General features: G+C 41.7%; 2 protein-coding genes across 5 annotated transcripts in view; one reads left to right on the plus strand and one right to left on the minus strand.

Annotated features, from left to right (window-relative positions):
* Positions 1–2,950: 2,950 nt before the first annotated feature.
* CNIH4 (cornichon family AMPA receptor auxiliary protein 4) lies at positions 2,951–10,338 on the minus strand. Its single transcript, XM_038131596.1, has 5 exons — positions 10,210–10,338; positions 8,850–8,918; positions 7,918–8,030; positions 3,737–3,877; positions 2,951–3,150 (listed from the first exon to the last, which is right to left on the minus strand). The coding sequence occupies exons 1-5, from the start codon at positions 10,276–10,278 to the stop codon at positions 3,123–3,125; spliced, it is 420 nt and encodes a 139-aa protein (XP_037987524.1). The 5' UTR covers positions 10,279–10,338; the 3' UTR covers positions 2,951–3,122.
* A 1-nt stretch (position 10,339) lies between these two features.
* Positions 10,340–13,503, plus strand: part of NVL (nuclear VCP like) — a 40,588-nt gene continuing 37,424 nt past the window's right edge. For 2 of the 4 annotated variants that reach the window (XR_005256299.1, XM_038131587.1), the window contains exons 1-2: positions 10,340–10,463; positions 13,012–13,085. Coding sequence is in view for 1 of the 4 variants with exons in the window: in XM_038131587.1 (XP_037987515.1) it covers positions 10,407–10,463; positions 13,012–13,085 (131 nt within the window). In the remaining 3 variants the exon portion in view is untranslated. Of the gene's footprint in view, positions 10,464–10,503; positions 10,651–13,011; positions 13,086–13,503 lie in introns of those variants that run through there. The other 2 variants (XM_038131589.1, XM_038131590.1) reach the window with 2 other exon arrangements.

A 13,503-nucleotide genomic window follows, 5' to 3' on the forward strand; every position in this document is an offset into this window, starting at 1 on the left:
AATAATTCAGATTATTTCAAAGAAATTCCACAATGAACCTGAGAGTAGATGTGCATTTCTTAATCAGCTTAAATCCAAACTCTGCCTGAGGAAGAGCCCTTCCTTACACCTTGTCCCTGCTCTCTGTGCTGCCTGGTCACCTCCCTGTGTGTCTCACACGTGCAGGGCTGTCACCTCATCCCAGAAGGGTGGCAGTGCCAGTTGTCTCCTCACTTTTAAAGAACTAAAATGCTCTGAAGGGTAACCACTGAGGCTTGTGTGCCTCTCTTTCTGTCAGAGCCAAGGTGGTGAATGTACTGATAACTGGTTCATAATAGTTAGCCCAGATTTTCCTACTGCTACCTCCAGTGTCCATCACACCCTATACTTAAAGGCATAAATGGTCTTTTGGCACTTGTACAACAAAATCCTAGAGAGCTTCTTGTGAGAAGAAAGAACTAGAATAAAGCTCTGACATTCCTGAACAGATAAAGATTTGCCTTTTTGGGCTCATCGGGGTTTTTGGTTGATTGTTAACCTGCATGTAGAATTGTTCTTAGGACTACTGCTCAGACCACTGATTTACCGTGTTCCATTCCACAGAACCATTTTAGAAAATCAAACCAGTCATTTACTAGAGTGAGGAGGCAAGTACGTTCTTTAAAAAGCAGGTTCAATAACCAACAGTCTGTAACTAATGATTAATTAGGGGGAAACATGCAATTCTACACATTTTAACTAACCCCCAAATGCAGAATTCTTTACTGTTATGTAATCTCTCTGAAAACTGATGCAAGATGATCATCCTTGCAAGCTGGCTGGGCTGTAGATTGTGGGTGAGGAAAAGGGCTCAGTACCATCAGTTAAAAGCTGGAATCCCTGCAGGACTGATTTCTTTTCACTGATTAGGAGTTTTCTGTCAATCATAGCTAATGGTGCCTCACAAAGTTGTACCTGAACACCACAACTCAAAGGGAAATACTCTGAGTGAACAGGAAGGAATCTGTATTTGACCTCACACCAATTTATAGTGATAGTCCGGTGAATTGTTTTAAATAAATCAATCTCAAGTTTCTTATTGTCTTGAATTCTGTATTATAAGCTTGGGTTTAAATTTCCCTGTTCTCTGCTGAAAAATAGGGAGTTTTGGGGGTTTTTTTTCCTTACCACCATAAAAATACCTGTGCTTTGTGGGTCTCCCAGGAGTGACATAACTTCAGGATCCCTATTTCTAGCTAATTAATCATGTTTTTAGCTATTACAAATACTTTTTTTTGTAGCTGACACTGACCTCTGTAGATCTCTTTTGAAGCAGGCACTGACCCTGTCCAGTAAGAAGGCTTCAACATTACCAGTGTAATTATTCAGCAGAATTGTAGTCTCTGAAATCTGCTGCTGAGGTTTTCACAAGTCTTATAATCAGTTGTTATATATAAAAGAACAGGGAACTTAGTCATCACATTTTTAGAATAAGATACCAAGCTGCTAGTTTAAGTAATGGACTTAAAATTAAATAAGGTTAATGCTCATGTTTCTCAGTGTGAAATAAGTTTAGTGAACTGTATCTATTGTGAGCAGTACAGCAAGGACCTGACTTAGGCCCTTTCTTCCAACACCCAAAATATGTGTAGTAGGTTTTTTTCACACACAAACTCATTTAATTGTGTACCATAATCTGCTAAAAAAGTTACTGACTTTCTACTCTTTTGAGGTTTTATTTGCTCTCCTTTCGCCAGACCTACCTCCGCTGAGAGTTTTGGCCTTACAGGGCAGTACTTTTGTAGTTTGATGTTGTGCTGTCAGGTAGTCAGTGCCATCCAGCTGGGGTAACTGTTTCCTTAGTTATTTTTTTAATGAGCACAATATTCAACATTCATCTTTAACACAGCTCAACTTGGACTCCACCCATCAAAAATTTAAAGCCAAACTTCTCCTAGAACAAACACTGAACACAAGGTTATCTCCAGCAATAAAGCATCAGTGTTGGCTTTTCATGGCTAGCCCTGAAAACAATTGTTGACTTCAGCTGTACACTGAAACCCCAAGTACTTAAAAAAGCTCATAAATTTTCAGATATAATTACAGAAGTGTATCTTTTGAAGTGTTTTAATTGATGTGTTTGTTCCAAGAGAGCTGTTTGCAAGCACATATAAAAAACTTAAAGACAGTTATTGGACAGTGAGGGTACAAACTCAGGTTTATACACTTATCACTGATGCAAGAGCTGCACAAAGAGAGCTTGCTGGTATCACTGAAGCAGAGTCACATCAGAATTGGAGTAAGTGGGGTTATGGGTTACCACACCATTTCCCTGAGCTAGACAGACTCTTGTTTCACCCCACAGGCTACGCAAACAGCAGGTTCAGGGAGTAGCAACTGCAGATAGTCTTTTGCTCTGTAACCAACTCCACCCCAGTGCAATATGATCTTTACTTTATCTGGATGTCCATGATGTGCTTCAATGACAAAATAGGAGTTGAGGGGAAAAAGCAAGTATTAATCATGTTTATCTGCACTCTTACACACAAGTGTCATATCCACCAAAGGGATCTTAATCCATCCAAATGCAAGACTTCATCTAGATTGCTGCAGCAGGGTGGGGAAAGGGAGGAAAATGTAACTTTGATTCCATTGATTTTTGTCTGGAAAGAATACCAACACAAAGATGCAAGCTCTGCTCCTGTTCCACTTTGAAATCTGTTCCAAGTGCTCCTTCAAATTAGGCTCTGATAGGACAGCTTGGCAGCCAAAGTCTCATCCTGACACCTCTCAGCAAGAATCAGATATCATTGCTGCACTTGAATATGTTCTGGAACAACCATCATTAGCTAATGCTGCTGAAACGACTTTCCCTTATCACCATTCAATTCCTATGAGGTCACTTCTGTAAGCAAGGATTTCATCTTACAGAAGCAGCAGCTCCAGAAGTTTGGCTTGTAAAGGAAGAAAAACAACTGCTACACAGATCCAATGCCTTTTGAAAATATTTTATGTTAAAAATACAGAAAAATATTTCTTGTTCAAAGAGGAAAAATATACTGCATGACGACACTGATCTAGGTGTGTTCGGGGTGTCTGTGGCTCCACAACCAGTCACTGGAGTGATGACCCAATTTGGCAGCTAATGGTTCTCTTTCAACTTCTCAATCATTTATCAAAGCCAGAATCATACTGTGACAAAACAGAAAACATGACACCAGTGGATTACTGAAGCTTGTGCAAGCAGGAGCAGCTCTCGCTGTCATGGGAGAGCTGCACTGAGAGAACCTGAAATAGAAAGTCAAGGCACCCCTGCTGTGTGCTTTGCTTATGAAGACAAGGCTGCAGAAGCAATACTGCAGCAGAGGAACAGCAGCTCTGCCACCTTGGAGTAAGCAGCCTTATCACAGAACACATCTATTTCTAACTCAGCCAGATCAACTTCATTTTTTAAAAACAACTTGTAAAATAATCTTGGTGCTCAGGAATATTTCCTTTCTAAACAGGCCACTTACTGTAGGTGCTGAAAGCATGAAATTCTTTACATGGCACTTGTGGTTTTGAGATTAAGGAATAGCCTGAGTTTCCAAACAGTGTTTGATCAGAATGAATAAAGGCATATATGAGCCCAGAGATAGCTGTCAAAATATATTACCGAGGCTTAGCAGGATGCAAAAAGCTAAGACATGAATACCAGCAATTACACAGTGGAATAGAGGAGATAAAAATAGCTGGCAGACAATCCCTTTGTTGCTTGGGAGCAATTTTTGAAACTAACCTGTAAAGGTACATGAAGAAACAGAGCAGATGAAAGCCCAGCTTAATCATGGCTTCTTTCATGTGTGATTTCAGTTGTCCTCGGTTATGGATCTCTGTGGGATCAAATACTCCCATGTTTCCACTTGGCACCATAATGTACCTGAAAGTTAAAGAATAAAAAAAAAAAAAAAAAACCCCAAAAACCCAAAACCCAAACAAACAAAAACAAAACAAAAGAAAAATTTAAAAATAAAAAAAAAAGCACACAACAAAATCCAAAAAACATTAGGGAGTGTCAGGGCAAGAGGCAGGGGAAAGCTTGCCAAGAAAGGACTTTCATCTGAAGAGCTGTTTCACAATTCAAGGTAAGGGAGTTCTGGATATTGCAGCTATCTCTGCCAGAACAACCCACAAATAATAAGAGAACAAGAAGAACTAAAAACACCAGCCCAGCTTCCCATGTAAAAATGAGAGAGATTCCAGGTAATAATAGCCAATTCCAGCTCATTTTAATTGCTGTTCACAGTTGCTGTCATGGGGAAAACGCCCACCCACAGTGGAAAGATGCATTAGATGAAAGGGACTGGAAACGAATCTAATTTAACTAAGAATCAGTAATTTACTTAGCAAAAAGCCTCACAGAGAAAATCACAAACTCCAGTGGTCACACTGAGGTGGCATAAGCCAAGGCCAAGGACCTGTGCTGTTACTCCTGCCCTTGTCACAGCCATCCTGGGACACCTCAGCACAGACACCGAGGCTGACAGGGTGAGTTGGGCAGAACTGAAGATGTCAAGTTGTGCTGTCTGAACCCACACGAGAACAACAGCTGAGTGAAGCCAAGTGGAATGTAAGCCAAGGAGGCATGAAACCAGCAAAGCAAATGTTTGTGTCCTGGGACAATTGAGCCAGCAGCATGTTCTCTTGTCATTGGAATTCTTCTTGTCAGTGAAACTTCACTCAGATGTTGCACAGGCTCTACCTTCCTGGAACCAGGCTCTTCCTATGCAGGAATTTAACTTTTTGTCTTAAAGCCAGAGCAGGAACATGGTCCCAGAACAGAGCACTTGTTCAACTTTCTTCATACACTCCAATGGCATCACTTGGAGTCCAAAAGACACTTCCCCACCTCTTACAACATTCATTTCCATAAAGGAGGGGAAAGAAAGGGAACAAGCAGCAGGGAGGTTTTCTAGCAGCAGCAGGATATTGGGAAAGAAAAAGTTCAGCCCACAGTAGTGTCTCACAGAGGCACTGAAAAGCACTGCAGCATATTTGACTAGTACCAAAGACAGTTGTGTCCCATTAAAAATAGTTCATGTTAAAGAATTCCGGTTTGAAATTCCCTTCTAAATTTGAAGTTTTGAATGGTTGTTCTGTGTTTAGTGTTACAGCACAAATTATTGTCCATTTCCTGGTAATGTAACACATTTAATTGGAATAAAAGGAGGAACACATTTCCTGTACCAATTTACCCTAGAAACAGAATGCAGAATTTTCTTACGTGTCTGGGATATGAGTGCCATAAAGGCAGCATGAATTCATTTTGTTTTTTAAAAAAAATGGTAACAAATAATGCAACTTAATTGCATAAGCTGTGAGGCATTTCTTCCAAGAGGCCCACAAGGCAGGACAGCCTATATTCTATATCTAAGGAGCTGAGCCATGGATACAGTGCTGCTGGATGCTGACAAACGCAGCTCAAGCCACTGTCATCCTCTACACAGCAAAAACAAACTTCTGCAGCACACAAGTAAACTGTCAGCTTTCATAAATATACACAGTAGTGCCTCCAGGATTTCCATTCAGCGGTAGCTGCTACCACAGCAACAGGACACTTCCCTCTAGATTTCCCAATTTTTAAAGGGATGTAGAAGTTCTGACCAGAATTTTCAGTGAATTGTAAAGATTTTGGTTGTAATTTTTTTTTTCACTCTTTCAGTTTTATCTTCTTAAAGGCATGGCAAGAATCTCATTATTTGGACCTATTCTCTCAAGTAGATCTATATAACAAAGAAGAAAAAAAAAACCTGAATGCATTCTCCTTGTTTTAAAACTCAAAGGGAAGCAAGACAAAACTGTCTAACTGGAGACACTACAAAATTCCTCAAAAAAAAGGTTAAATATCATATGAGTGTGCTGAACAAGAAGGGCCAGTAGGATGTTACAATAAACATATTGCAATCTTTGGAAGTCTCTCTTGGTGCTGTTTTTGACTAATTTATCCTTCCCAGGATTGTTTCTGATACCCTTCCTGCACAAAACCTCTCTCCTCTCATTGAGATCCTTGAGAGAATCACTAAATTAAGCCAGGACTGCCTGTAGCTGCCATGTAGCCATTGGGATTAAGGAGGTTTTAGAGAAAAGTGAACAAGGGGAAGAGATTATCCTACCTTTCCCTCTGTCACTTACACTGCAAAGCAGGGGCTTCTTCAACCTCGACAGGATTATTTTTCTTCTGTATTTCTAACCTAAATTTCCCCTCTTTTACTTTGACCCCATTACTCCTGGTGCTCTCACTGCAGTTCCTAATGAGCTGAAAATGCTCAACCCCACACTTGCTTTTGCAGGCCTCCTTCACTAGAGATGGGATAGTCCTGTTAATGTGGGAGAAACTCCTTGATCCACAGAAAGAAGGGAGGATTAGTGATCCAGGCCTAATACTTTGACTTCTTATTGCCTACACTGCACATCTAAAATTAAGGAAACAATCCTGGATTTTAGGATATTCAGAATATTTATGCCATGTAGGACATATATAAAATGAGAGCTGCCAATACAAAACAGCAATCAAAGCTTACTGCCTGATGTGTACAAATAGAAATAATTTCTCTTTTAAAACTCTCTCTAACCAGTTTTAGAAGGGAAAGCAAGTGCCTACTTTAAAAAGTAATAGAAGTACACAATATGAAGCAGCAAGGTGGTAACCAGCACAAGAAATTGTGACAGCTTCAAATAAAATGCATTCTGTCTGTGGTGTCTCAGCCTTGCCTAAATGAAACATCAAACCCTAAACTTGCCAGCAGATCCCAAACCAAATATTGGTCACGACAGGTGACAGCTGTACATAGAGAGGGGCAAACAAAACAGGCAGAACCATGCCCTGTGTGTGTGTACGTAGGCAACATTTATTTATTAAGCATGTCTCATGTTTCTCCAGCTTAGAAACATTTGAAGGTTTTGCTGGCAGTTCTCTAGGAAACAAGGGTGGTATTTATCAAAATTTAAACAGCACAGCTATTTTGCCCAATCAGGTTATCAGTACAGAGATCCTCAACTTTGTTTTAATGAGAGCTGTGAAACTTCTTGCTTAATTCTACCAGCAACTCAACCCATCCCTGCAAAGAGTTAGCCCTGGCGGGTTCAGGCAAACAAGAATTACAGCCAGCTTTCCATACCTGCACATTTGACATTTGAGCTCTTGGGTTCCCTCAAGTACAGTGACTGCAGATCATTTGTGACAAATCCACATCCAGTTTCCATCAGCTAAACACCTGTGCAGGGTCAGTTCTCCCCACACCAAATGATGTCAGAGAAAAAGAACGTGGTTTGAACTGACAGTCCCAGTGTTGCCACATGGAAACCCTCACTGGTAACCAAACCATTTCCAAGGGTGGCAGCCCAGGGTGCAAAGAGCAATAACACTCACAGCTGTCCTAGGCTGAAAAGGCTGCAAACCTTCCAAAATGGAAGGTTCCTTCCATTCCAAACCTTCCAAATGGTATCCTGCAGGATGGGGGGCCAAAACCAGTGCAGATGAGGGGAAGGCACAAATCAGTAAATGAAGGAGGGTGCAGGGGACAACACCACAGCCCCATGGCTTTACAACCATCAGCCATCCTAACCTAAGCACTTCTATGCTGACAGCACCAGCAGGAATGGCATGAAAACATTATTAACTCTGTTTTCAGTACTATTTCATAATCCAAATCAATCTGCTATCATTTCCTGTGAGTTTGGGAATGACCCACAAATGGAGATTTCTGGGCACTAAAGAGAATGCAAGCAAAGGCCAAAAGTTTCATGTCCTGTACACTGCTGGCTTTCTTGTCACAAGAAATCATGTCAGTTTGATCAATGAAGACTGCTAGTAGCTCAAGAAGGCAACTGAAACATCTCACCGTGACATCTTTGTACTACACTTACAGCTAAACTAGTAACAGTGCTCCAGAGAAACCCCAGAAACCCTTGAGCACTCACCTGTATATATTCCATGTGGCCACTGGCAGGTTAAGGAGAAAGATGAACCAGTGCAATGAAATAAGCATTAATACCGTGACAACAGCATGGCCAATCACCTCAGGCACCACCCACTGCAAAAAAGGGGAAAGAGGGAAGAATTACACGCACAAATGTAAATTCCTTTAAGAAAAAAGACATCTATTTGGGATTACAGTCTGATTACAACCACATAAAATCTGAAAAACTGTCAGCAGAGGCATGTGGTTCCATGGCAGTGTGGACAAATGAATACCTCCAGGCAGATTCCACACGAGTAAGTAGAAATCAAGCCCTGAGATTTTGTAACAGAGGTGCTTTCTCCAAGCACCACAAACATTTCTGGAGAGCAGCACAGTCTGAACACAAGTATACTACACAAGCTCTCAAGAAAGAGAGCTGAGAAAGCAGAAAGAGCTCATTTGAAATCGCTGCAGAGAGGAGAGGGTTTAGGGATTCAGATAATTAAAAGCTGCACAAACAGCCCCAGGCTTGGAACAGATAAGAAAGGTGATCAATATAAAAACTGGCATCATTAAACTGGGTCAGCCCCTGGCAATTACACATTCTTGGACTGGCAGGGTCCTGTGCCATTCTCTCTCACATTGAGGAACAAATACCTTTAAATCAAAGGGAACACACACGTGGGTCAGCCACATTGATTTAGTGCTAACAGTTTTAAGCAGATTCATTTAAAATAGTAGTTTGGTAATGGAATTTACTGAAAGATGGACATCCAAAACAAAAACCAAAACCAAAAACCCCAAAACCCAAGCAGGCTGAAATAAGAGATAGTTGCAAAACACTGCCAGTGAAGGCTCCTCAGATCCCCATCACACCCCAGTTATTTGCAATGCTCGGGTGAAGGATGTGGTTTTCTCCAACCACAGCAAATGCAAAGAAGAACAATTTACTTTATTGAGCTTGGAGCAGCACGATCTAGCATTGATGTAGTCACATTCCAGATCTGATAGCGTGATTATCTGAAGCTCAGGATAAGGAAACACATTATGGTAATTCAGAATACACAAAGCTTTACTTTTAGCCAATAAACTGGGGACAACCCTCTGCTCTCAGCATTCACTGCCTTGCTCTGCTAAAGGCACATTTCAATTAGTCACAACTCATTCCTATTTTAGATAGAAGATTTTTTATCATCAGGCCAAGTGATTTTATTATATATTCCCAAGGGCAACTGTTGCACAAGTGCTAAAGTTCAGTTCAGCCCTTAAAACAGACCAGGGAGGCAAACTTTTAGTATCAAAATTGTTACTACAATTGTACAATGTATAACCAAACAGTACTTTTAGTATCAAAACTGTTACTACAATTGTACAATGTATAACCAAACAGTACTTTTAGTATCAAAATTGTTACTACAACCCTTGAAACCAAACCTTAACGGGCAGGAGAAGCTAAAGCACTTTAAAACTCTCCTCACACAATTGCGCAGTTTTAAGCAGTGAATCTATTTTTTTTTTTCCAAAATTTACAACAGCATTGAATTAGTTAATGCTTTGCTAGGAAATAACAGAGTAACATTCATTACTGAATGAACTTTCGGACTGAAATACGAATATTTCAGACAGAAAAGTCCTCTGAAAAAAGACTTAGGATGCGCGTGTGCACCTCACCATGCTGTCTCATAAAGAGCTCATGGTTCTTTTCTCCAAGGAAACGAACACTAAGAGATCTTTTTCCCATTCCTAAAAAATGGGCAAAGTCTGTTCATTTGTCAACAAACACCTCATCCTTCTAAGACGATTTTTTAAAAAAAAAATGGTTTAGCTAGAAGAACTTGGCAATCCCTAAAAAATCCCATCAGGATTGAAAGAACGTGAAAGGAAAAAAAGGGAAAAAGAAAGCCGGTTCTCTTTTATTGAGAAAAGTAAGGAAAAGAAGGCAAATCTGTGCAAGACTGCGGGCCAGCCCTAACAAAAGAACGCGGACTCGCTGCTTGCCGAGCCCCTCACACACAGCCAGCACGGTGTCCCCACACCCAAACCCCGCCGGCCGCGCTCTCCAGGCCCGCGCAGCTCCCGAGCACCGCCCGCTCCCTCAGCCGCGTCCCCTCAGCCCGTGTCCCCTCAGCCCGTGTCCCCTCAGCCCGTGTCCCCTCAGCCCAGCCCGTGCTGCGAGCCCGCGCCGGCCCCGCCCCGCAGCCCCCGGGCCCCGCGGCCATCGCCCAGCGCAGCCCCCCCTCAGCCCACCGCCGCCTCAGCGGGCCCGGCCCGGTGCCCCCTCCCTGCCCGCCGCGCCGCAGGAGCAGGATACGAAGTAGACGGAGAGGAAGATGAGGGCGCAGCAGTCGATCAGCGAGAAGATGAAGACCACCGACTCCATCCCGCCGCCGCCGCCGCGCCCGCCGCGCTCGGGCCCTCCCGGCAGCCGTAGGCACCGCCCGTCCTGGGCGGGCCCGCGCAGCGAGGCACGCTGGGAAATGGAGTCCTCTCTCGGGCGGTGTGGCAGCCATGCGGTACCGGCCCGGCCGCGTCTCCGATCCCCGGCTGAAGCAGCGCATCAAGCAGGTACCGCCCGCCCGCCGGGGCGCCCCCGGCACCCCCGGTACCACCGGTACCACCGGCACCGGCAGTCGGCTCGTGTATCCTCCTTTGGCTGAGAGGCCTTGAACATCCGGCCCGCTCAGGCAGGAGAGCACCAAACCCGGCCCTGCCTCTGAGGGCTTTAGAAAGGCCTTAGAAAGGCTTCAGAAAGGTCCATTGGTTTATTCTATTAACTTTGATTTTCTGTAAAAATTTTTTTTCCTGTTATTTTTCTGCGCTCTTTAGTAGTTCTGGTCTTGAGGCTGGCTGCTGCTGCTTCACATGTGAAATGAATAGGGCAAAAGAAATAGACTCAAAGTATTCATATGTATATATTTATATGTATGTATATATACACAGACACGGTGTGTATCTGTGTGTATATATGCCTATGTAGATATATAGGTATATATATATATATATATGTATATATATATATATATATATATATATATATATATATACATGTGGTATAAAGGTATGTGTATGTAAATATATGTGTGTGTATATATATGTATTTGGACCTTAGGAATGTGAAAACGCCAATCACTTGTTTTTAAAATTTTAAAAGTTTAATCGTAATACAATGGTTATAAAAATAGTAATATAATTAGAGTAATAGAATTTGAACAATTGAGATTAGGACAATACAAGACAATAAGAACAAAATGTTACGGACAGTCTGGGTACCTCTTTCTGGGCAAAACAAGCCCGAAAAAGGACACAGGTTACCAGAGGATTAACCCTTAAAAGCAACAGCCTGTTGCATGTTCATACACCTCATACATGATCCATAAATTCCGTTCAAACACAGGATTCTGTCTGCTCAGTGTCAGCTTCTTCCTCTGAATCCTGACAGCATCTTCAGGGCTGAGCAAGGTGGGAAGAAGTTCATTTCTTCTGATAATGGAGCAATAAATTCTTTTTCTCTGAAAGATTTAGGTGTCCTGTGGCTGCTGTGTCAGTGCAAGTCCTCTCTTTAGAAAAAAAATTATCCCACATACATAGTTTCTATTTTAACATTATGTTATAACCTAAAACTATATTGAACACACTACTTAAGAAAATTAACTCAGCATTACTTTCTAACATAACACATATAATACTCATTTTAATATTTGCCAAAAGCCAGTCATAAAATACACATTTTTCACAGGAAGAGCTTCTTCACAGAAAGGGTGATTGGACATTGGAATGCCCTCTCCAGGAGGTGGTGGAGTCACCGTCCCTGGAGGTGTTTAAGGAAGGACTGGATGTGGCACTCAGTGCCGTGATCTGGTGATCAGTCATGGGTTGGACTCGATGATCTCAGAGGTCTTTTCCAACCTAAACGATCCTGCAGTTCTGTGCCACTGGCAAATGCTGTTTGTGTTTGGAAACATGTACAGGGATTTTGCTGAATAGCTGAGAAAAGGGCAGGATGGGATTACTTCCCAAATACGTGTGGGAACAACAGGGAAAACTGTGATTCCTTCAAGAGGCGCAGTGCTGTGTCACATCTTATGACAGTTTATTATGACTTTGCACCTTGAGCACCAGGTTTCTGAGCCTCTGTATAAATGTACTCCACTTCTAATTCCTTAAAATGAGGCATTGACTGCTTGGTTTAATTCACAAGATTACATTAATTGTGTCTTGACTATTCCAAAGTGGAAAAGCCCACTGGGTTTATGGTAGCCTTGATGTTTCCTGCAGGGCAGGAGCTGCCCATGGGTGATCTGAAGTGCAGCATAATTTTAAAAGCTAAATATGTGTTCAGTTTGATTGTTTTGTATGGAGTTAATTAATTTAAATGAGGGTTTGGAATCCTCCTTGCTGTGATATTTGTGATACCAGGTCTTTCAGGATGATTCTGTATTTTCTTCCTCTTTTTCAAGAAGGAATCCATCTTTATGGTATCAAATGTTCTTGCTGCTGATTTGGGGAGTGGGGGAAGAAAGCAAGTGGAGTACAGTTGTACATGAAATTTAGTACATTTTCTCACACTTTCACAATTGGGGTTTGCAAATGGGTTGGACTAGCTGCTGTCAGAGCAATAAAAAGGCTTGAGAGAGAGAATTCACTTTATTAACATAGTTCTCTGTAGTATTCTCTGAAATGGCTTGTCAAGGTTAAAGCTGTTCTTATGAGAGTATCCCTGCTGGTTCGTACAGGTGGTTTCATTTTTGGGGCAGGAGATCTAAACCAAAAGGAGGATAACTGAGAGGAACCAAGACAATAAGATGGTGTGTGGGCTACAAAGCCAGCTTTCTTTCTAAATAAAAGTAACAGAATTGACCCAGCAGAAGCCCCCAAATGTAGGATGCTGCCTTTCCCCTGGAAGCGGAGCTGCCCAGTAATCTGTGCTTTAATAAACATCTCCCAGTTCATTGGGAAATACTGTCTGGTGTGTTGCAAGGCAGTGAAAAGCTGATTCTGATTCTCATTTCAACTTTTAAGGGGAGCAGAATTTAAAACAGGCATGTTTAGTCGAGCTGTTCTGATGAAGTGATTGACAAAGATTTTATTCCCTGCTTAAAATTCTTCATTTCAGTACCTTGCAAGCAGTAAATGTGGGCAGTACGTTGACATTGGAATTCTAGCATCTGATTTGCAGAAAACCTACAGGTGAGCCAACATTTGTCTTCTTCTATCCTGTGTTCAAAATGTAGAATATATTAGTTTGTTCTATTGCATTCATTATGAAAGTTACAATTTTCTTTACGTTACCTTCATTACCAGTCGTTGAGGTTGATTGAAGCAGTAAGATTGTTTCCCTCTGCTGATACATTTAATGACTCATATTTTATTCATGCATTGGCATTATAAGATCTAGCTGTGGTTTGGGTTTTTTGGGGGTTGATTTTGTTTGTTTGTTTGTTTTAAATAAAAAGCTGCAGATTCATTGCAGCATGTTGGGGTTTACCCCAGTGAGTTTAAAATGTGTAACACCTCAGTGCAGACATGGGGGAAGGACAGAGGATCCAGTAATTAATAAGAACCTGTGTGGAAACTAGAGAATCTACTTCTCATGTACTTTTTCCAC

The sequence above is a fragment of the Motacilla alba genome, chromosome 3 (assembly GCF_015832195.1).
Source record: "Motacilla alba alba isolate MOTALB_02 chromosome 3, Motacilla_alba_V1.0_pri, whole genome shotgun sequence".
Taxonomy (NCBI): Eukaryota; Metazoa; Chordata; class Aves; order Passeriformes; family Motacillidae; genus Motacilla; species Motacilla alba.

Bases quoted from the DNA above. Each gene is read 5' to 3' on its own strand.
- CNIH4 (XM_038131596.1), bottom strand. From the start codon at position 10,278: ATGGAGTCGGTGGTCTTCATCTTCTCGCTGATCGACTGCTGCGCCCTC. The intron at 8,919-10,209 runs GTATCCTGCTCC...CCTGAGCTTCAG, and splicing joins TCTTCCTCTCCGTCTACTTC to ATAATCACGCTATCAGATCT. The intron at 8,031-8,849 runs GTAAATTGTTCT...CCTTTTTTGCAG, and splicing joins GCTGCTCCAAGCTCAATAAA to TGGGTGGTGCCTGAGGTGAT.